General features: G+C 35.7%; 1 protein-coding gene across 1 annotated transcript in view; it reads left to right on the top strand.

The window, feature by feature from the left end:
• MED12L (mediator complex subunit 12L) overlaps nucleotides 1-22,362 on the top strand; it is a 374,036-nt gene that overhangs the window by 284,051 nt on the left and 67,623 nt on the right. The window contains 10 exon segments of the mRNA XM_037526655.2: nucleotides 303-450; nucleotides 7,392-7,510; nucleotides 8,123-8,266; nucleotides 9,404-9,567; nucleotides 13,189-13,320; nucleotides 17,682-17,909; nucleotides 18,633-18,774; nucleotides 20,313-20,433; nucleotides 20,758-20,859; nucleotides 21,542-21,655. Coding sequence (XP_037382552.2) covers nucleotides 303-450; nucleotides 7,392-7,510; nucleotides 8,123-8,266; nucleotides 9,404-9,567; nucleotides 13,189-13,320; nucleotides 17,682-17,909; nucleotides 18,633-18,774; nucleotides 20,313-20,433; nucleotides 20,758-20,859; nucleotides 21,542-21,655 — 1,414 coding nt within the window.

The following is a 22,362-nucleotide window of genomic DNA, read 5'->3' as shown; positions in this document are numbered from 1 at the left end:
AATACCATGTAAAATTTAAACAATGAAAATTTTTTTAATAGTCAAAACTTACTCTGTAGGTAACGCCCACATCAAATGCTTCTATTAAGACTTCAGGTCAGTTGACACTTTTTTTACTTTAGCAAGTTCCAAACTGGAAGAACAAGGGTGTTGCCAGTGGAGGTTGAGGTGAATTGAAAGATGGGTGGGTTCCTACCACCGCAAGCCCACAAGGAGATGCTGTGGTTAGAGCATTTCACAGACATGAAATGCAGCCCCACCCCTGCCAACAAAGGTTTCAGAATGCATTTTCTGTTTTTCAGGATGAATCTTCAAGTCATGAATGTAACCAGCGGACGATCCTTCTTTATGGAGTGGGCAAAGAGCGTGACGAGGCGAGGCATCAGCTGAAGAAGATTACCAAAGATATTTTGAAAATCCTAAATAAGAAGAGCACCACAGAGACAGGGGGTAACGTGCCTTAACACATTCGCTCCCATTGTGCTGCCTTCTGTCTCCCACTCAACACAGTCTTTATCAAAGCTGTCCATGGCCCTGTCACCAGAGCATTTCCTCTCCTGAATGACTGTCACATTGAAATATGAATAAGCACTTAAGATGTTGAAGCCTTGGTTTCATTTATAGGAATCCTTGTATTAAAAGAGCATGTCCTATAGATGAATGTAGGTCCTTTCTAATTTTCTACTCAATTTTAGGCTTTCCAAGTTTTCTGTTGGAATCATAAACCAAGTATGAAGCATGAGTTGAAAACTCTTAGTTCTGAGAGGTTCATTTTTAACCTGGTCATTTGCTCTGGATACTTATATTTGCATGATAATGAAAAATCAGTGTTGTTGCTAATATTTTCTTACAGAAGAATAATTGCAATAATAGTGTTGTCTACCCAGATAACTTGAAATCTCAAGTCATAGAGAAAAGTGGGTCTTTTCTCGACAATGCCTTCTTTACTTGGACTGTTCTTTCCCCATGCTTTTTACGTGTTTTTTCCAGTGAGAACATGTCTTTATATTATGTCACCACATTTATATTATTCTACCACATGGAGTTTCGTAGTTAATCATCTCACATTTGCTTAATTACTTTTTTCAAGGTTTATTTTTGTTAGGCGGTCACATGATTTAAAATGATGTCATTGTATACATTCCACTACCACCACTTGTATTTATTTCTCTATTACTTCAATAACACAAAACAAGAAAAAGCTTGGATTTTTTTCGTATGTACACAGCATATTCCCACACATGGCATCATCCACCTCCAGAATCCCTACTTTGTTCTTCACCACACAATAGTTTTTTATGAATCTTTCCACAGGGGCGCTGATCTGTGGACTTTTACTAGAGAAACTACTAGAGCTTGTCCACACTAGATTTTTCTTACAGAAAAGTGCAGATAGAGCTAATGCAAATGACACCCTCCTCCACATCATCAGGGACACATGTGCAGAAACAGGGAACAACGGCAACATGTGTTTCAGTCTGAATGTAGTACTGCAGGCATCTGATTTCTGAGGAGACAGTCCCTAAATACAGCAGTGACATTACCCTCAGCGATGGAATGGAGGGACATTCCCTGACTCCTTCCATCGCAGCGGAAGGGCCTTACACTACATCGGCTGCATGAGACAACCGCCAAAGTGGTGGAAGGGAAATGAAACCCTATTGCTGTTTGCCTGTCATTACTGAACTTGGGGGTTGGGAAACTGCTTTAAGAAAAACTGTTGATCTGTTGTTTCACAGTTTTCTCTCTCTGAGAAAAGAGGAAATGGGGTACTCTATTTAGAAGTCCTGCAATTTAGAAGCTAGCAAAAGACATTTGAAACTACTTCTTGTGTACTTGGAAGTAAGGTGACACTCTATTTTAGGAGGTTTAGTAATATGTGTTTTATCTAAATTAACTTTGGAGTCTTTACTGGTCTTATGGAATGTTTGGTTTAGGAGGCTGAGAAAGATGGGAAGGGGAAGGAAGCATGTGGTGTTCTTTCTGTTGAGTCTACTTCCTTCCTTTACAAAGAGTTTTAATGCCAGACTGCAGTCTGTCTTTGTATAAGTCTCTTAAATAGGCAGTTCTTGCTCATGAACTCACAAAGGGAGAATCATGCTGCATTGTGAGATAACTGGAATAGACACACCACTGTAGAAAAGCGTCTTCTAGGGGGATTTTGGTCCTTCCCTCGTTTCTGATAACATTCCTCAACCAGAAATATGTTCTTTGGGATACAGTAAGCTGATTTTTGGTAAATAAAGTTAAGTTGAAGTGACTACTTAAAACCTAGTACACTCACCAGAAGCTAGCTGATTGTATTTCACATTAGCAAAAATTTACCCACTTTTTCAAGGAAAGACAAGGACTGGTAAGGCAGGAAAACAGAGCTTGTGTTAGCATGTATTTGATTTCTGGCTACATGTAAAAGTAAGATTTTCAAGAATCTATTAAGTGTGTTCTCAGGTCAAGCTGCCTTTCTCTAAGGAATTCATAATCTAAACCTCAAAAATGGTGTTTCTAGTTGAATGTGATCAGACCCCTCTTTACATTTATATTCTCTAGTCATCTTAGATTGCCTGTCATGTGTTTTTTGAAAACATATTGAAGTTTATCTTAACTTGGTGGGAGAGCTACAGTGACCACCTCACCTGAGGGGAGAACTCCTACTGCTAAAAGATTAACAAGGATGTAAAACAGTTTTTCTCATTATATAATAATACATTAAATGATAATAGTTTGAAAAAGTACAAAGACAGGAAATTATTGGCAAGTATTTGGAGAAAAAGAAGCCCTCATACAATGTTGGCGGAAATATAAACTGGTCCAGCCCCCACAGAAAACACTATAGAGGTTCTCAAAATGTTAGAAATAGATCTACCATACAACCTAGCAATTATACTCACAGCAATCTACCTGAAGAGTACAGAACACTATCTCCAAGGGGTTTATATACCACTATGTTTGCTCAGCAGTAGCAAAGTTATGGAAACAACCTATGTGTCCAAAGGCAGATGAATGAATTAAGAAGATGTGGTATACCAAAGGACACAGAAACATTAATTCCAAAGAGCACCTGCACCCCTATTTTTATAGCAGCACTATTTACAATAGCTAAGCTTTGGAAACAACCCAAATGCCCAAAAACAGATGACTGGAGCAAGAAGATGTGGTACATATACACCATGGAATATTACTCAGCATTCAAAAAAGATAAAGGCATGCAATTTGCAGCAACATGGATGGAGCTAGAAGGGATCATGCTCGGCAAAATTAGCCAGAAAGAAAAAGAAAAATACTGGATGGTCTCACTCATAGGAGGAATCTAGAAAACCTAAATAAGGGACCAGGAAAAAGAATAGCTATAAGAAAGAAAAATTCAAAATCAACAAACAACTATGAACCAGAGACACACTATGGGGGGGAGGGGCAGGGAAGGAGGGATTGGGGTCAAATTAAGGGGGTTGCAGTTGTATGGGGAATATAAAAATAAAATTAAAAAAAAAAGATGTGGTATAAACAATGGAATACAACTCAGGTGTGTAAAAACCCTTGCCATTTGCAACAACATGGATAAAACTACAGGGGATTATGCTAAGTGAAATTAGTCAGAAAGAAATAGACAAATACCATATGGTTTCACGCATGTGGAATATGGAGAAATAAAATAGACCAAACCAAACCAAAAACAACCCTAGAAACTGTAAAACTGACTTTATCTGATTGTAAAGATGAGACTAACAATGGAGGAGCGAGAGGTTGGCGAGCAAAGGGAGGGGCAGGCCCAGTGTATTATAGTGGAGGACTGTGGGTACCTTAGTGGTGGGTGTGGTGTGGTAAAATACCTCAAGAGAGGTGGTGGCCTGTATTTCTGAATCATATAGTATTGGGGACCAAAGTTACCTTACTTTAAAAAATTAGAAAAAGTAAAGTTTACCATAACAATCTAAAAGGCCAAGACTTTCAGGATTTAAAGTTTTTTAAAGAATAATTTAAAAAAGTAGGCCTCCCTGGTGGCGCAGCAGGTTGAGCGCAGCACTGTGAAGCTGTCCGCAGCCTCTGCAGCACCGGTTCAGTTCTCGACCAGCCAGGGAGATTCCCACATGGTGCAGCAGTCCTCTCCTGTCTCACCCTCTGCTCCCCTCAGCAGTGTACTTCGGTCCTTCTGCCTGCCTGTTCTGCTCCCTGCTCTGTCTCTGGTGAATCTTCTCACCCTCCCGCACCTCTGGCCTGTACCCCAGTGCTTATATAAATAAATAAATCTTCAAAAAAAAAAAAAGAATAGTCAAAAGTAAGCAAAAGATTAATAATTTATATTATGAAATCAAATTAACATAAAATGTGATGAAAATCTGACTTATTACTATATTATTCTGAAAATATCATTAAAAAAATAGTGTATTCCATTCAGACCCACCACTAACTTCCTACATTATTCTTTGAAAGTGAATTTAAATTGCCAAGAATCAGTTGCATCTTTTTTAATAAAACTTTGAAAGATGGCTTTATATAATTATAGATAGCTATATATGTATACACACATATATGTATACAAAGCTTTTATGTATGTATAAAAGTATACAAAATTTGTTAGCTAAATCAAACAAAAAAGGGATGCTTTTGTGAATTCTCATGCTGGATCTACTTTCTCAAGTCTTTTATTTTTGATTGCTTGTTTTAGTCCCAAGAAGGACTGAATAATTAACAGATACTTTATTTTTTTTGGATAAATCTGGCATTACGTAATTGTAGTACAATAGTATTGTGTATATTCATTGTACAGGTATTAGATCCCTATGACACTTACTATTCATTAAAGATTGCACCCTTGAACACCATCACTCTTACCCACCCCTTCTCCTGGTAACTACCATTTTGGCCTTTTTTTTTTTTTCCTTTACACATTTGAATTTTTTAGTTCCCTGTATTAGTGATGCTAATAAGTACTTGTTTTTCTCTGACTTGTCTCACTTAGCAAAATGTGCTCAAGATCCGTGTTATCTCAGGTGACAGGGTTTCCTTCTTTCTAATGGCTGAATAGCGTTCTGCATATATACACCACATTCATCTACTGATGGACATTTGGGTTTCCATATGTTGGCTATTGTAAATAATGATTCTTGGCAAACCGTGTATTGGCTATGGGGATAATATCCAAAATAGATAAATAACTTACACAACTTATTAACCAAAAAATATACTAAGAAATGGACAGAATATGGGCCTGTGGCGCAGCGGATTGAGCGCAGCGCTGTAAAGCTGTCTGCAGCCTCTGCAGTGCGAGTTCGATTCACGGCCGGCCAGGAAGATTCCCACATGGTGTGGCAGATCTCTCCTGTCATGCCCGTTGTTCCCCTCACCAGTGTATTTCGGTTGTGTGCCAGTTCTGCTCCCTGCTCTGTCTCTGGTGAATCCTCTCACCCTCTCGCACCTCTGGCCTGTGCCCCAGCTCTTGTATAAAAATAAATAAATCTTATTAAAAAAAAAGAGAAATGGACAGAATAACTAAATAGACATTTTCCCAAAGAGGATATCAAAATAGCCGACACACACATGAAAAGATGCTCAGCATCACATCCGGGAGATGCAAGTCAAAGCCTCAGTGACAGCCTCACACCTGATAGAGTGACTGTCCTCAGGATGAGCTGCTGGCGAGAATGTGGTTAAAAGGGACCCACTGTCCACTCTTGATGGGGACGTACATTGCTTCAACCACACTGGAGAACAATCAGAAAGTTTCTGTAAAAATTAAACATAGGTTTACTGCATGTTCTGGTTAATTCACTTCTAGGTGTATAGCCATAGAAAATGGAAAAAACGATTTTATTGAGATGGATGCATTTCCATGTATAACTTAGCATTTAAAAGCACACTGTCTGTAAGCAAGACTATTGATGCGCTTTCAGCCAGGGAGCAATTGAACAATTCAAAACTTGGATATTTTACATATGTTCACGGCATGTGAGCAACTGTGTTGAATGCAGAATTCCACACTTAATTTATTCCTTTGAGACTAGATATTGAAAAACAGGTAGGTTTAATGAACTTCTCGGTTCTTATTTTGCATCACATTCAGTGTTATTTCATAATAGTGGCAAAATCTACTACAAATACCGCTGCTGCTACTGCTACCCCTACTACTCCTACAGTCTATTACATAGCACCTTTTAATTCTGCCTCACTGTGGTATCAGCATGTTTGTTTTAGGAAAACAAACAGACTGGATTTTATTTCTGTCATTGTTTTGCCTATAAACTCTCATTGCTTATTATTGAAAGAAAAGACTCTTTCTTGCCATGCTATTTTTGGAAGCATTTGCATTTGCTATTAGCAAAATCTTTTTTATTTCAGTGAAGTCTTTTCCTGTATCTTTAATATAAAAACTAGTATACTGGCCTTTGTTCTCTGAAATTGAACATTCCCAAATAATCCCCATGAATGGTAGAGCTCTTTTCTGGATTACCTTTGTCTATGTAGCATCACAGTGTTGGAAATGGTCTTATATATATATATATATATATATATATGGCTGTATATAATCTAGACTTTCCCTTTTGTTTTTTAGACCTTCCTTTGTAGACACATATATTTAAAAATATATTCTATTCCACTTTGGGTCTTAGAAGTGTTAAGAAGATATCTTTGGGATAAGCAATCTTTATAATATTTTTTATTCGAACTTCTTTATTCAAATTGATAAACATAACAATTTCCCATCAAAATGGAGTGATTTAACTCCTTGCTAACCCTAAGAAAATTATGGTTGTGTAAATTTTCTGTTTTACATATTAAACTATTTGGGAAAGATAACATGGTGCGTCTCCTAAGAAGAAACAAACAAAGTCTCTTTTTTCCCCCTATCATTGCTGATACCATCGTGTTTTAAAATTCAATTAAAAATGTTTATAGAGGTACTTCTCATTAAGGGCCCATGTTGAGAAACTGCTCACCAGAATGGATAAATAAATGGTGGTATAGTCACATATTAGAATACTGTGCATAAGTGAGAATTATTAATTTTTAGAATGGGTTAAATTTAATTTGACAATATGGATCAATCGCAAAGGAACAGTTGAGTGAAGGAGGTCAGATGTGAAAAGTGTATATTGCAAGATTCCATTTATATGAAGTTCCAAAATGGCTGACACCAATCCAAGGATCCTCTCCTGGGGAGAATCTTGGTTCAATTGGGGGAGAATAGTAAATGGATGGAGACTGTATGGGTTTCTGGGCTTCTGGTATATGATACCATGATTTGAGTCTTATCATATGAGTTTATTGACTTTGTAGGAATTCTTAGAGTTTGTAAGTTTTTCTGTATATGTTATACTTTGATAAAAATTATCACTCAAAAAAGTAAAAATTTTATGTTAAGTGGAATATAATGTGTCTATTGCATGTTTATTCAGTTGGGGATGAAGGACAAAAAGTCAGGAAGAACAAACAGGAAACATTTCCAACACTGGAAACTGTGTTCACAAAACTTCAGCTTCTCTCATATTTTGACCAGCATCAAGTGACATCTCAGGTAGTCATTTAAAGCTATCCTGTTATGCATTTGGGACATTCATATTTCCTTAAAATCTCCTTTACTGTAATATATGTTTCAATCTTAGTTTGTTTTATAGATACATTTTTAAAACCTGTTTGGAGCATCTCCAACTGCTGAATACTTCAGTTTTAAGATGTCAGGTTGCCTTTCTCAGAAAAAACAGTGTTTTATCATGAAAATATTTTTACCTTGTAATAGTAAATACTATATGAAATAAACCCTAATGCCATTTTTGGTCATCTGTTGCTATTGATAAGGTGGAAATCTGTTGAGGACTGAAAAGAAATATTAAGTAGTTTTGAAGAAATCTGTTTTATAAATCCACTGATGTTATCTGGAAATTAATTAACATTTGTAGTTCTAACTTTAAGATAATTAGGCCTAGATCTTTGTGACAACTTGGCTTATTCCAATTATAGTTGTATTAAGGAAGTTTATTTGTATATGACTTTGGTTTCTATAGAAATATGTTTTAACTTCTTTTTAAATAGAATCACATATAAATTCAAATTTCTTAAAATTAAAATATTTGATAATGATATTATTTAGAGGATTGGTCTTTAAATTCTTTTTACCTTTTTTCACCAGATCTCTAATAATGTACTAGAACAGATAACAAGCTTTGCGTCTGGAACATCGTATCACCTCCCTCTGGCCCACCATATTCAGCTCATCTTTGATCTCATGGAGCCAGCTCTGAACATCAATGGACTAATTGACTTTGCAATACAGGTATCAAAGAGACCCTGCTTCTCTTATTTTTAGGAAAGTAAATCTGCCAGGCATTATCAATTTAAAATGAGCCACCCTAGGGCCTCCCCAGTGGTGCAGGGGTTTAAGTCTTAGTACTATCAAGCTATTGCCATCTACTGAAGCACGAGTTCAATCTCTGGCCAGGGAGCTAACCCATATGGCACAGCAGACTCTCCTGTCTCCCCCACGACTCCCCTCAACAGTGTATTTCAGTAGATCAGCCTGTTCTGCTCCCTATTCTGTCTCTGGTGAATCCTCTCACCCCCTGCACCTCTGGCCTAGATCCCAGTTTTTGTATGCATAAATAAATAAAAAATAAATCTTAAAATTAATGAAATGAGCCACCCTGTGCACTTTAAATAATTGAGACATTTGGAATTAGCAGTATTCAACCAACATTTTAATTATGACTGTGTTTAGTTTCCAATTAGATAATTATAATTGGCACTAAAATATATAATAGCTAACTAAAATGTGAGAGTTTTGAAGATTTCTCTTTTTTTCTGGTCTTATTTTGCTTAGAAATTATGTAAGTTTATTTTGGTTTTTATAGTAGAGTATATTTTATGTTTATAGCCCCCCAAACCAAAACCTTATGATTTGATTTGTCCCACTATATTTCTTAATATACATCATTTAGTTAATTTATTATCATGTTATTAGTGAATAAAAATACAACTTGGTTTTTATTCCTTATTCTGCTGGAGGTAGTAGCTTTGTTAATAACAAGAAAATGATGATGAATAACTTCCATTTTATTCAAAAGAAGGAAAAAAGGGGGGAAAAAGAGGATGTTCTTTTCTGAAATGATCTAGTCCATAACTTTGGCCTTCCATAAAATTTTTAGTTATTATTCTAGTTTGGGTACTTCCTTATTGCATGGGTCATGAAGTCCACACAGAAGTAAAACTCTATAATTTGGTAAAGGATGAAAAATAAAACCAGTTTTATTAATTGGTGTGATATCTTGGGTCCTGCTTGTGTGGTTATGGAGTTCTAGGCCAGGATAAGGGGTGAAACCACGTAAGTATACCAAGGAGTCAATATATTCATGGTTTGTAAAAGTAAATGTTTTTCCTCCTTGTTTCCTTCATTCAATCTTCTCTCCCTTTGTAGCTGCTAAATGAGCTGAGTGTTGTGGAAGCTGAACTGCTTCTGAAATCCTCCAGCCTGGCAGGGAGTTACACAACCGGCTTGTGTGTCTGCATCGTGGCTGTTCTCAGGCGTTACCATACTTGCCTGATCCTGAATCCTGACCAGACAGCCCAGGTGTTTGAAGGGTTGGTATATAAACTATTAATGTTTTTCACATCATAGAATGTGTTACTTCGGTGAAATATTAGAGAGACCTTGTGAGAAAATAGTACCATTTGTTTCAATAAAGATACAGTTAAAAAGTACTTTTGCAGATAATATTTATCAAAGGAGACACAAGCATGAAAAGCATATTCTTTTTATAAAGTATGATTCCTTCTTCCCTGCCTTCCTTCCCTCCCTCTTCATTTCTAAGAGTATATTAGCCATTCACTGATATGGTCTATCGTTTATGCTACCCACCAGCATGGTTTCTTGACAATTGTGAATATGTGGCTTTTTTTTTCTTCATGCAACTTCAGTTTATATTTGGAAAATCCAACACCAAATAAACATTGCATACATTGTCATCCTTTAATTTCATTTCTTTTATAAAGTAAATAGATCTTTTTATCTAGAACAAATTTTTCATCTTAGTCTTTAATTTGTGTATATACAGCCTAAGCTTTTCTCTGTTACCACTACTGAAGTTGGGCAATTTACATAATATCCCCATTAGAAACTGAGGATACTGGACCCAAGAAGTATAATGAGTTCTCAACAAAACTGTACTCTGCTCCTCTTTGTCTATTGCACACTCCTTTCTCCGGGTCTTTTTGTGAAGAAAGAACTGTTTTTTCTTTCTCTTCCATTTTGTCTCCATTTTGTGCTATATTCCTGAATGCCATCCATTTAACAGCAGGGTTTTTGGGAAAAGGAAATCCTACCACAGTAATTGCACATAGAGATAACTGAGTGAAATCTGAAACATTCCAGATATTTTCAGATGTGAGAAAATAGACATCTTAGAATTCAGAAAGTATAGAACTAATTAATAGCCCTCACCTACCTTATAAGATCAATTAATTGGTAGCATTTTACATTGAGAAACTGAAACTCCAGGCTGTTTATGAAGTGTTTGGTGAAGTAACCAACATTACACACCCGATAGATTCTCAAATTGTTAAGAATTTTTTTTTTTTTTTGAGGGAATTCAATTTATTTTATTTTTTTTTTAATTTTTGGAAAAATTTTTTTTTTAATAATAAATTTTATTTTTATATTCCCCATACAATTGCAACCCCCCCATTTTGACCCCAATCCCTCCCCTCCCGCCACCCACCCCCCCAAAAGTGTCTCTGGTTCATAGTTTTTTGTTGATTTTGATTTTCACTTTCTTATAGTTATTCATTTTCCTGGTCCCTTATTTAAGTTTTCTAGATTCCTGCTATGAGTGAGACCATCCGGTATTTTTCTTTTTCTTTCTGGCTTATTTCACTGCGCATGATCCCTTCCAGCGCCATCCATGTTGCTGCAAATTGCATGTGTTTATCTTTTTTGAATGCTGAGTAATATTCCATGGTATATATGTACCACATCTTCTTGATCCAGTCATCTATTTTTGGGCATTAGGGCTGTTTCCAAAGCTTAGCTATTGTAAATAGTGCTGCTATAAACATAGGGGTGCAGGTGCTCTTTGGAACTGATGTTTCTGTGTCCTTTGGGTAAATACCTAGGAGTGGAATTGCTGGATCATATGGAAGCTCTATGTTTAGTAGGTCCAGAAATCTCCACACAGCTCTCCATAGTGGTTGGACGAGTTTGCACTCCCACCAACAGTGCAGAAGAGTTCCTTTTTCTCCACACCCTCGCCAACATTTGTTGTTGCTAGTTTTTTTAATATGTGCCATTCTCACTGGTGTAAGATGGTATCTCATGGTAGTTTTGATTTGCATTTCCCTGATTGCCACTGATGTTGAACATTTTTTCATATGCCTGTTGGCCATTTGCATTTCCTCTTCAGAGAAGTTTCTTTTTAGCTCTTCTGCCCATTTTTTGACTGGATTATTTTCTTTGTTGTTGTTGAGTCTCATCAGCTCTTTGCAGATTTTTGTGATCAATCCTTTATCATTAGTGTTGTGTGCAAAAGTGTTCTCCCAGTTGGTGGGGTTTCTCTTTGTTTTTGTTATTGTCTCTTTTGCTGTGCAATGTTAAGAATTTTTAACCAGGAGCTCAATAAAGTTCTTTGAGCTTTGCTGTTCTTTTAAAAATGTTTATGTAAACCTATCATTTGGTCATGAATTAAATTTTAATAGATTTTGACATTATGCTATTGTTTAAAATTTCAATTTTATTTATTTTGGCATTTTAAATTTATGTTCTATTAAATGTTCATAAAAGCATATTCGATATTAACTTGATTATATTTTTTCTTCATCGTGCATAGTAAGAATAAGTATTATCACAAAACTATTAGTTTGGTTTATTTTGTACTTGAATGAATGAATGTACTGGTTCTCAATGTGTCTTTCTTATCTTTAGCAAGTGAAAAAAATTTAGGAAGCCCTGAGTGCTATATAGTATTCTAGATGCCCAATAATAAACTCTCAGTAAATGTTTGTTTAATCACAGAACAATTTTTTTTGTTTTATAAATTATATTTTTTTTATAAATGGCATAATTTGAGTCAATTTGTATTTTTTTTCTGTTTTGTGACACTTTTACTATAAAGGATAGCTTTTATCAGCTGACAGGTTAAACCCATCTTTTGATGTCTATTCAGGGGATGCTACATTGCCATTTCTATAGATACTCTCCTTGTTCCCACTATGGTATTTTGATTTTTGTGTCCACTGCCTTAACATCCTAGGCACACTTTGACCTTCCCCAGTCCCTAGAATAGTGGATTGAACTCTGGACTGGGGGTCCAAAGATCTGAGCTCTCAGATGTTGTGAACTAGCTCTTTGCCTGTGGCAAGTTACTTTAGATTTCTTACCTTCAGAACTCCCTCTCTTATCTCTTTTTCCAGAGAAAAATGAATGAAATGATTTAAATCCCTGTCCAACTTTAATAATTAGATCCGTCTATGGCACTATTTTAGTGTTGGGGCCTAACCCAGAACCAGGTTACAAGATTTTCATGGAATCAGAATCCCAATGAGGTGGATAGGTCACTAGTATACTTATGTTGTTTGATTCTGTTAGTTCTGATTTGGCTATAGTAGCCATGTAGTTACTGAAACTAAAAGGCAATGAATGTCACTAAAGGGCATTTTAAATTCTTGTATAAGAAAAACTAAAATAAATTTGTTTCTATAATAGTTTGGATAAGCAAGGAAGAAGGTGACCTCAAACCATGGATTATTCAACCTGTCATACTCTTAAAAATGCAGTTTTTCTGACTTGATGACTTGCTCCTTTACAAAAGTGAAATTAGGAATCTTTGTCAACTCCCTGAATGTGTGAATCTTTTTACTGAACAGAGGTTCTCTGCTTCAACCGTAATGTTTTTATCATAACAAGTTCATTGATAGGTTCTTCTATATATATGCCTTTTGTAGGGAGGAGTTTCTTTCTTTTGTTTCTTATTAATGGCATTTCTTCAGCTTGAAAAAATACTTCGTATTTCAGTTTTATGATAGAAAGTGCTAATTTATTAAATTATTTGTTGTTACTATAATGGCAGTCTGTGATGTATTTTTTTCTTAAGTAATAACATGAACATATCACTCTAAAATATTCAAGTAGTAGAACATGCATGTGCACAAATGCGCACACACACACCCCCATTAGCAAAGTATGTTTATTTCTTCATATTTTTTTCTCAGGTTATGTGGTGTAGTGAAGCATGTTGTAAACCCCTCAGAATGTTCTTCTCCTGAGAGATGCATTTTAGCCTACCTCTACGACCTCTACGTGTCATGTAGCCACCTCAGAAGTAAATTTGGAGACCTCTTCAGGTGGGTAGGAGCAAATCAGAAGAAAAGCAATGACAATATTGTCATTCCTTTTCATAATGAAAGTTATATCTGCCATTATTCATATTGAGTAACCTATCATTGTAGCTTTGTCCTCCTATTACAAATTATTGTGCTTGTTTACTATGATTTTAATTTTAAGATAAACTGTGGAGAAAATATCCTATATTTTGAAGTTACTGTTATCTCACATGGGACATTGTTTCCACTATTTGTATCATTTCTCACTTATTTCCTTCTTTGCTGCTTTTCTCATTCCATTTCAAATAACATCCTTAGCTTCCTGTCATTCTTTACACTTTGGCACTTGCTGTCCCCATAGGTAGACAGGTGCTGTAAAATATGTACACGTTTTATGTTACTTTGAGGAAAGTTAGATTGTTAATTGTAGGTGGGAAGGGAAGGATATAGTAGTAACCAACAAAATAAATTTGTTATCTAGAAGGAGGTAAGGAAAGAATAATCAGTTATGGTTGTCTGTGCTTTCTCATACCTTGCTGCCAGTTTATTCATAAATCTTGTGCACACTACCTTCCAGGTGTATATCTAGAACCTGACTGCTCTTCATTGCTCTGTCTTTACCACTGTAGAGTCCTTTGCTAGTTGTAGTGGGACACATGCATTGTAGTCCTAGCTAGTTTTGGCTGCTTGCATCCTTGAGTCTCTCAACATATCCCTTAACATACCAACATACCTACTAAGGTCATCCTTTTAAAACAAGAATAATTTGAAGCTTTCAATGACTTCTCATCTTTTCAGAATAAAGTTCAAAATCCTTTCCTTGCTTCAGGATCTAATCTTCTCTTCTTCTTCCCCTCTGTTCACTCTATTCTAACTACACGGACCACATAACTGGTCTTCAGACCCTGCAAGCACACTTCCACCTTGGAACATGTGTGCTTGCTGTTACCCGTTGTAAATCTCTTCATGGTCACTGCCTGTTAACTCCCACAGTTCATTCATAACTCCAGCTCCTTAAATACCCCCCTACTCTTCTACTCCTGGGCACATTTATTTTCAATCTGACTCCATTCAAGAATTTAAGATTCAGGAGAGCAGAAACTTTATCCTTTCACACTGTGTCACAGTGCTTAGAGTACTGAGTAGACACTGCAAAAAATCTGGTGGGTGAAAGACATATCCCGCGCCATGATATTTTTAATGGTACATATGGGGAAAATGCCAATGTCTTCATAAAATTAGTTTAGTTTCAAAATAATCCCTTATAGGTCTTTTGAGTGGGTCTTAGGGAACATCATACCTCAGAAATAATATAACAACAATGCCCTATATTTTTCTTTTATGTTACAAAAAGCTTTCAGTATCAGTTTACAGTTTTCAGAGAGTTTTCTCACATATTTCAGTCTTAAAATAGCCCTGATTTTAATAGTGAACTTACTATGAAAGCCTCCATTGCCTGTTTAACCTCTAATACTTCTATAGGGTCATATAAGTACATCCAATGAGTTAATAAAAATAACGTACACTTGTTTATGGAGATCTAGGAAACCAACTGTGGGCTTGACTGGCTACTTAGGGTCAGCACAGTGCTGCATCACAGGTATTTGTACTGTCTAAACTGTCTGGGATTAAAGAAATAGGACAGAAATTCACTATTTCAGAAACCTTAAGGTCAGATATTATTAGTTGGGGATTAAGAAAAACGGGCAAACAAAAGCTAGGTATGTAAAGCAATTTCTATAAATGTTTTTAATAAGACAATTTTAATAATTGGATCTGAAGTACCATCTATATATAGGTATGTAAGAGAACTATTTGGAGGAAATATAACACTAATTGCATCTATTGCTAATTGGGTTGCTGTTGTCTGGCAAATCCTGGCTTATATTAATCCTCCCAACAACCCAGGAAGTAGAGATTACTTTTTCTACCAACAAATGACTGTTCCTCATGTTAAGTTAATAAATAATGAAGCCTAGATTTAAGCATAAGTTACTTTGGTCTCAAGGTGTGTCTACTTTCATTTGTCTATCAAGTTTTTCTGATACATGTAATTTCAGAGGGAAAATGTCAGTTGTTTTCTTAGTTGCATATATGCCTGCAACAGAAAATGTTAAGAATTTGAGAGTGACTAGATGGCAGCTAACTTTTTATTAAAATGTAGAAGCTCATATGGAAAGAATATAATAAGGAAAGCAGGATGAAGAAACTTCACTCTGAGTGAAGAGTATTTAAAAAAAAAATGCAATGCAGGGTGGCCATAGCAAAGAATCTACTCAAGATTCTCTCTATTCTGAAAGAAATTTTGGGGCAGAGTCTTAGAAAAATTAAGAAAGAAAAGCAGAGTCTGTTTCTGAGGTCACACATGAATAGATTTGTTAGAATTAAGTGGAAAACTGCATTAAAAAGAAACAATGCTTTACTCTTTGCTGAAGTCTATTTTATTAAAATGGCATTAAGAGGTGGAGCATAAGAGAAAAGTGGTATCAGCCTGGAAAGTAGCAAAGAGTTAAGTGTTGTTTTAATTTTATTTTTAGTGAAACAAAAAATTCATTGAAAATGAAACAAATTTAGAACTATTGCTAAAAGAAAATGAATGAAAATTTTGAGTAGAAAGTGTAGCAAAAGTTAAGGCAGGACAAAGGGAGATGTATGAAAGTATTGGGGATTATAGTACATCCATCATTTTGAGATGGGCATGACTCCAAGATTGCAAACATATCCATCAGTGACTATTGGCAAGTTTTTATATAAATTATCTACAAAGAAAACATGTGAAAGATTGTAATTATTGCCATTTAGTAGGTGATTTTAGCCTTCTGTTAGACCAGTGCTTCCCAAGCATAGTTTAGCACTTAGATTGACCTGGGACAGCTTTTAAGCATATAGATTCAGTACACCTACAGTGAGGGCCAAGAATCTTTATCTTTAACAAATATGCCAGACTGAAGGAGAAGATGTGAAGCCACGTTTTGGTAAATATTAAACTGAGCAATCTCCTTTTCTTTTCTTTTCTTTTCTTTTCTTTTCTTTTCTTTTCTTTTCTTTTCTTTTCTTTTTTTTTCTTTTCTTTTCTTTTCTTTTCCTTTCTTTTTTTAAAAAAAGATTTATTTATTTATTTATACAAGCACTGGGTACAGTCAGAGGTGCGGGAGGGTGAGAGAATTCACCAGAGCCAGAGCGGAGAATAGAACAGGCAGAGTGACGAAGTATATTGCTGAGGGGAGCAGGGGGTGGCAGGAGAGGTCTGCACACCATGCGGGACCCTTGCCGGGCTGCCCGGGATCAAACTGGCGCTGCAGAGGCTGTGGGCAGCTTCACAGCCCAGCGCTCAACAGCTGCACCACCCGGGGAGGACCCTCAATCTCCTTTTTCTTAAAGCAGTTGATAGTGGTAATAGTTTAGGGTAAAGAGGCTCTGTGCCTTTTTATTTTTTTTTTTTTAAGAAATCTTTCTTGTCTACTATTTTCAGAAATAAAATTGCTATCAAAAACTTAATCTCAAAGAAAAAGACTTGGTGCTACATAGGAAACCTCTTGAATAGGGAAGGTGAATGTTGCTATGAATTTGGTATCTACAGCAAGGAGGCAAAAATAACTGAATTTATGTGAAATGTAAGCTTTGAAATCAGATCATCTTTTGCCCTTGTCTACAGAGCAGGAGTGAAGGAGACACATTTTCATTCCTCTTATATTTCCACTCTTCTGTATCTTACTCAGTTGTAACTCACTGAAACATGAACTGTTTTCATATGAAAACAATCCTATGATAGACCAGGTCCCTGAAAATCTCTTAATGTTGCTGAGAAGCACAGCATAAATCTTTAAGAATGACATAATAGAGTCTCTGCTCTCATAGAACATAAGTATTTTCTATTATAGTACAAGGTCCTTGAAAGTAGGGAATGAGCCTCTCATTTTCACGGCTTTCCCACAGAACTTGGAGTAACCTTGGTCCATGAACTCCACTGGATACACTGTACCTATCGGTGTGGTTTTAGAGGATGTATATACTAGTTAGGACTAAAACACCAAATTTTTATTGATGTTTTGATTAATTTTTATTCTTCATTAATAACATATTCCACCAATTGTTTAGAGACATAGTCAATTGTTTTATTTTTAGATCACAGAAAATAGAGAAATATTTTTAAAACAGAGATTAGTGACTAGATGACTTCTTATTTTTTCTTCCATTCATTCAGCAACTATTGAGCAACTGTTTACATTCCACTGACAATTATTAAGAAATCAGAATAAAAAACTCCAATGTGAATCTTCTTTAGGGGTATATTTTAATTGCTGCCATTTAATCTGTCCTTGAATAACATTTTAGTTATTCTAGTTTTATTTTGTTTTTAACTTTTCTTCTTATAACCTCAGTAGTGCCTGTTCAAAAGTAAAGCAAACCATATATAACAATGTGATGCCTGCAAATTCCAACTTGCGATGGGATCCGGACTTCATGATGGATTTTATTGAGAATCCTTCAGCCCGTAGCATCAACTACTCAATGCTGGGCAAGATCCTTAGTGACAATGCAGCCAATCGCTACAGCTTTGTCTGCAATACACTCATGAATGTATGTATGGGCCATCAGGATGCTGGAAGGTAAGCTGAGTTATCCTGTAATCAGTGATTAACCACATAATTGTTGCCATGGTGCCACTTTGAAATTAACGTCTTCAGTAATTGCCTAGATGACATTTGGATGCCATTCACTTTTCTGTTGTCATTGTTACATGTTCTTTTAATCCTGAATTTACTCTCTATGTTATGATTTTCTTAACCTGAGAGGTGGTACTTTCTTAATTGCTGATCTGCCATGAGATGCTTTAAGTATAATAAAACATATAATAAAGATATGAAAAAAAATAACTACATTTTATAAAAGCCTTATGCCTACCTAGCTGTGTCTTTAATTTTTTGATGTCCTTCAACATGTAAACTTTTAGGTGAGATTTGTCCATAGAATTAAATACATATTTATTGACATCTGAACTAATTGTTTATTGTTCAACAGTATTAAATATTAGAAAACACTTGAAGTCATTTACTTTTGCCTTCTGCTTTGGGTTCTACTACATTATTTGGCAAATAAGTACTTATTTTATCATCAAATCTATTAAATGAATGACTTGTTTTATGATAATGAAATATATGTTCTACTACATTATTTGGCAAATAAGTACTTATTTTATCATCAAATCTATTAAATGAATGACTTGTTTTATGATAATGAAATATATGTTCATTGAGTATATCACATGTGACTTTCTGTTTTGTGACTTTCTATTTTGTTACTTTCTGCTATATTCTTTTTCTTCTGTCTAGGATTAACGACATAGCCAATTTCTCCTCTGAGCTGACGGCTTGCTGCACTGTTCTTAGTTCTGAATGGCTGGGTGTCCTGAAGGCTCTGTGCTGTTCCTCAAATCACGTGTGGGGGTTCAATGATGTACTTTGCACTGTAGATGTAAGTTTTCTTTTTCATTTGAAGCTCAACTGTGCAATTAAATTTAGTTATTTTTAAAAATGATTTAATCATTAACTGGAACTTGGTAAAATATTTTTATCTTTCTCAGTCTAATAGCAATAAATTAGAGTGTGGTTGTAAGTGCTTAACTAAATGAAAAAATCAAAATATATAAAGTAGATAGCTTAATCTATAGTAGAGATGCCAAGAATGTCCTTGTTTGTTAGCTAAGATTACTTTTGTAGATGGTCTCTTGTGGGCTTTTTATTGTTTTTGTGAATTGCCCTGGGTTTCACATAGCACAGATCATAATTTCACTAAAGAATAGTGTTTTTTTGAGATCCAAATGCACTCTAAGAATATAGGTTTTGTTGTCTTGCATAAGAATGCCCATGCCCAAATTAGGAGGGCATCATGTTTCATATTGATTGTCTGGAAAGTGACAAGTGCCTGTTATGTAGCACTGATTTCCTCACATAGCATATTGCATCCATGCTGTGTAAATTTCATAAAAGTGCATATTGATTATTTTTCTCTGTAATTTCTTAGAGTAATCTGTATTGTACATTAGTGTATCTTTTGCACAGAAGAACATCACATCCTTTAAAATCTGCTGTCCAGTTGACAGTTTACTTCCTAATTCTGGTATCTCAAGACTGAGGAGATGATTCTATCTTATTTCTGCAGGCACCTGTTAATATTACACACACACACACACACACACACACACACACGAAAGCTCTGTCAGTGACTTGTTTTTCCAGCCATTGAAGACCCCCTGTTTTATTTTTAACACAATTCCTTAACCTCTTGGTCTTGTTTGTTACACTTTACCTTTGTGGTCCCTCATCCATAAAATTGGGATTAATGGTAGTATGAACCTCATGGTGTTTGCTACATGGTGTTTGCTATTAAATGAGGGGATCTTTGTATGTCACTAACCAGAGTCACTAGTATATAATACAACTCATTATGAAGAGTGCTGATATGGTCATATTTCTTAGTATTTTCTTGTGAGATTTATAGTGTAAAGGTAGAGGTTTTTCTCTCAATGAATCAATTTCCCTTCTCTTTTTTAATCGTAGAGGTCAAGTTTTTTTTTTTAAACTAACTAAATTTTATTAAAGACTCATTTTTTCCTGACAGGAACTCCAAAACATTAGTCAGGCTTGTTTTCTATTAGGAAAACTGCCTGGTTTTCCCTTGTCCCAGTTGTCTTACATGAAAGGACAACTCAGGCTGCTAAAAGCGTTTGTTACATATTATAGGGATTTCTTGATTTTCTTTTAAATTACCTTTGCTCAAGGTAAAACAGTATATATTTATATTAATGGGATGTAGGCAAATCTCAATTTTTTGTCTTATAATGTAGCAGTAGACTTAGAGGATAGTGATCATGATAAATTATCATTTCACTCTGCTGTTCCAATTTGGAATTTGAGATCTTAACGGTATTGCCTACATTCTCTTAGCTATTAAACTTAGATGTTACTTAAAAGGGTGTTAGGTATTAAAACATGTCAATGTTTTTCTTGAAGGTGAGTGACCTTTCATTCCATGATTCATTAGCTACTTTCATTGCTATTCTGATAGCACGACAGTGTTTCTCCCTGGAGGACGTCGTGCAGCATGTGGCACTGCCCTCTCTCCTAGCTGCAGGTAAGGCAGGTCCAGGAGCGGCACTGGTTGTTTGACTGCTGTCTTGGGGTGGTTTCCAACTAGTAGAACCCAGTGGAAGTCGTGTTTAAGGGTACATGCATTAGGCAGTGATGTGGCATCAGGGCTGAGATGGTAGGATCTTAATGATGTTCCATACAGAGTAATGGGAAGGTTGGGAACTACTAAGAAATGGAAGCTCGTGCCATATTTTTTTACCATAGGGAGCTTTTATTAAAATTAATCCAGAAAATGTAGCTTAATGGAATACCTGAGGACATGTTCTTGTATATGTTAGAAATCTCTTTTAAAATCGCTCTCTCCTAGCTTGCGGAGATGCAGATGCTGAGCCTGGGGCGAGAATGACATGCCGACTCCTGCTCCATCTCTTCCGAGCTCCTCAGGCTTGCTTATTACCTCATGCAACCGGTAAGCTGACAAGTGGACACTCTCTGATTGTGTTTACATTTAGAGCTATCAGTTCTAAATTGACCTAATAGGCCATTGATTCTGTAATTTCCTTCCTGACTTTGGTGGGCTGGCATCAGGGGTGATGAAGGAGTGCAATAATGCCCTTGAGAGGGCTGTCAACACCTTTCCTTTGTGTAATATCAGGATGTATTGAGAAACTCAAATTAAGAGTTACTAAACAATAAAAATACTTCTGTTCTTCAGCCAAGCCATGCTGGTAGGCAGCATGATCCCCTAACATCCTATGTGTGTTATTTATGAACTACACCAGTGCAACTTAGGACAATGGTGATTTATGTAAGCTTTTACTAAGGTTGAAGGAATAGGGTAAAGTTAAAGAAATGTTAGTCAATCAGTTTCTAAAGATCATTTACATATTGGTGTGTGTGTGTATGTCTGTATAAGCCAAGATGTATAAAAGTTCTATTAATTTTTGATATGTATCTCTAAGGAACAAAGATAATGTTTTAATATTTAAAAAGAAAGGATTAAGTTAGGAATATTTGCAGTGCATCTTAGTGAACTCATGAAGCATCAATTAAAGCTGGCTAATGGCGATTAAGTGCCTGTTGACTGTAAATGGTTACAAAAGACTATTAATGATGGTAATGAGAGAGACTATTTGTTGTTGTTTTCATAGGTAAACCTTTCCCAGGAATAAGATCGTCTTGTGATAGACACCTCTTAGCCGCTGCTCACAACAGCATTGAAGTGGGAGCTGTGTTTGCTGTCCTAAAAGCTATTATGATGCTTGGTAAGATTATCTTGGCACTAAGTTTGGTTAATCACCAGAAACGGAGACAGAATAATTTGTATTCAAATTTTGCTATAATTAATATTATTAGAAACATGTTTGTTATGGAAAAATTTGTGGGCTTTCCCTAAGTTGGAGCACAGTCAAACCACAGTCAGCACCTGTAATTCTGGCACAATTTAAATATAACACTTTTTTGGTGGCATTTTAACTGCAGGGCATCTCATTCTGATATAAACTAGATTACCAGACTTACCAGGTTGTTTTGTTGGCAAAAATTGCACTTTGTGATGGACTTGGTGATTTGGTAATGTAATGAGAAATTTAAATTTCAGATTATATTCCAGGAGTAGAACACCAGAAAACCTGGGTTTTAATCTTATTGTGTCTGCTTTCTTTGTGATCCTGAACAAGTTTATAATCAGGTGTGATAATTCAATATTTGAAATCACTTTTTTTTTTTCCATTTAAATCATAGTGTCCAAGATGTCCTTCATAGCCTTATGGGTATATGTTCTCTCAGAGCAGTAGTGCTGCATTTTCTATTCCTTTTCAGTACAGTACCTTAAGATATTATTATTCTATAAATCATGGAGGTTTTCAGTGATTGGGAAATCTTAAATTTACACTGCCTCAGTCCTCTTTTGGCCTTAACTGAAAAAATTATTTCTTATGTTCTGAATGAACTATTTTTGATTATAACAGAA

This window comes from Talpa occidentalis, unplaced genomic scaffold, assembly GCF_014898055.3.
Source record: "Talpa occidentalis isolate TD23 unplaced genomic scaffold, MPIMG_talOcc4v2.1 talOcc4.4, whole genome shotgun sequence".
NCBI classification, from domain to species: Eukaryota; Metazoa; Chordata; class Mammalia; order Eulipotyphla; family Talpidae; genus Talpa; species Talpa occidentalis.
The sequence above is the reverse complement of the archived record's forward strand: the minus strand, read 5'-3'. Positions and strand labels throughout refer to the sequence as shown.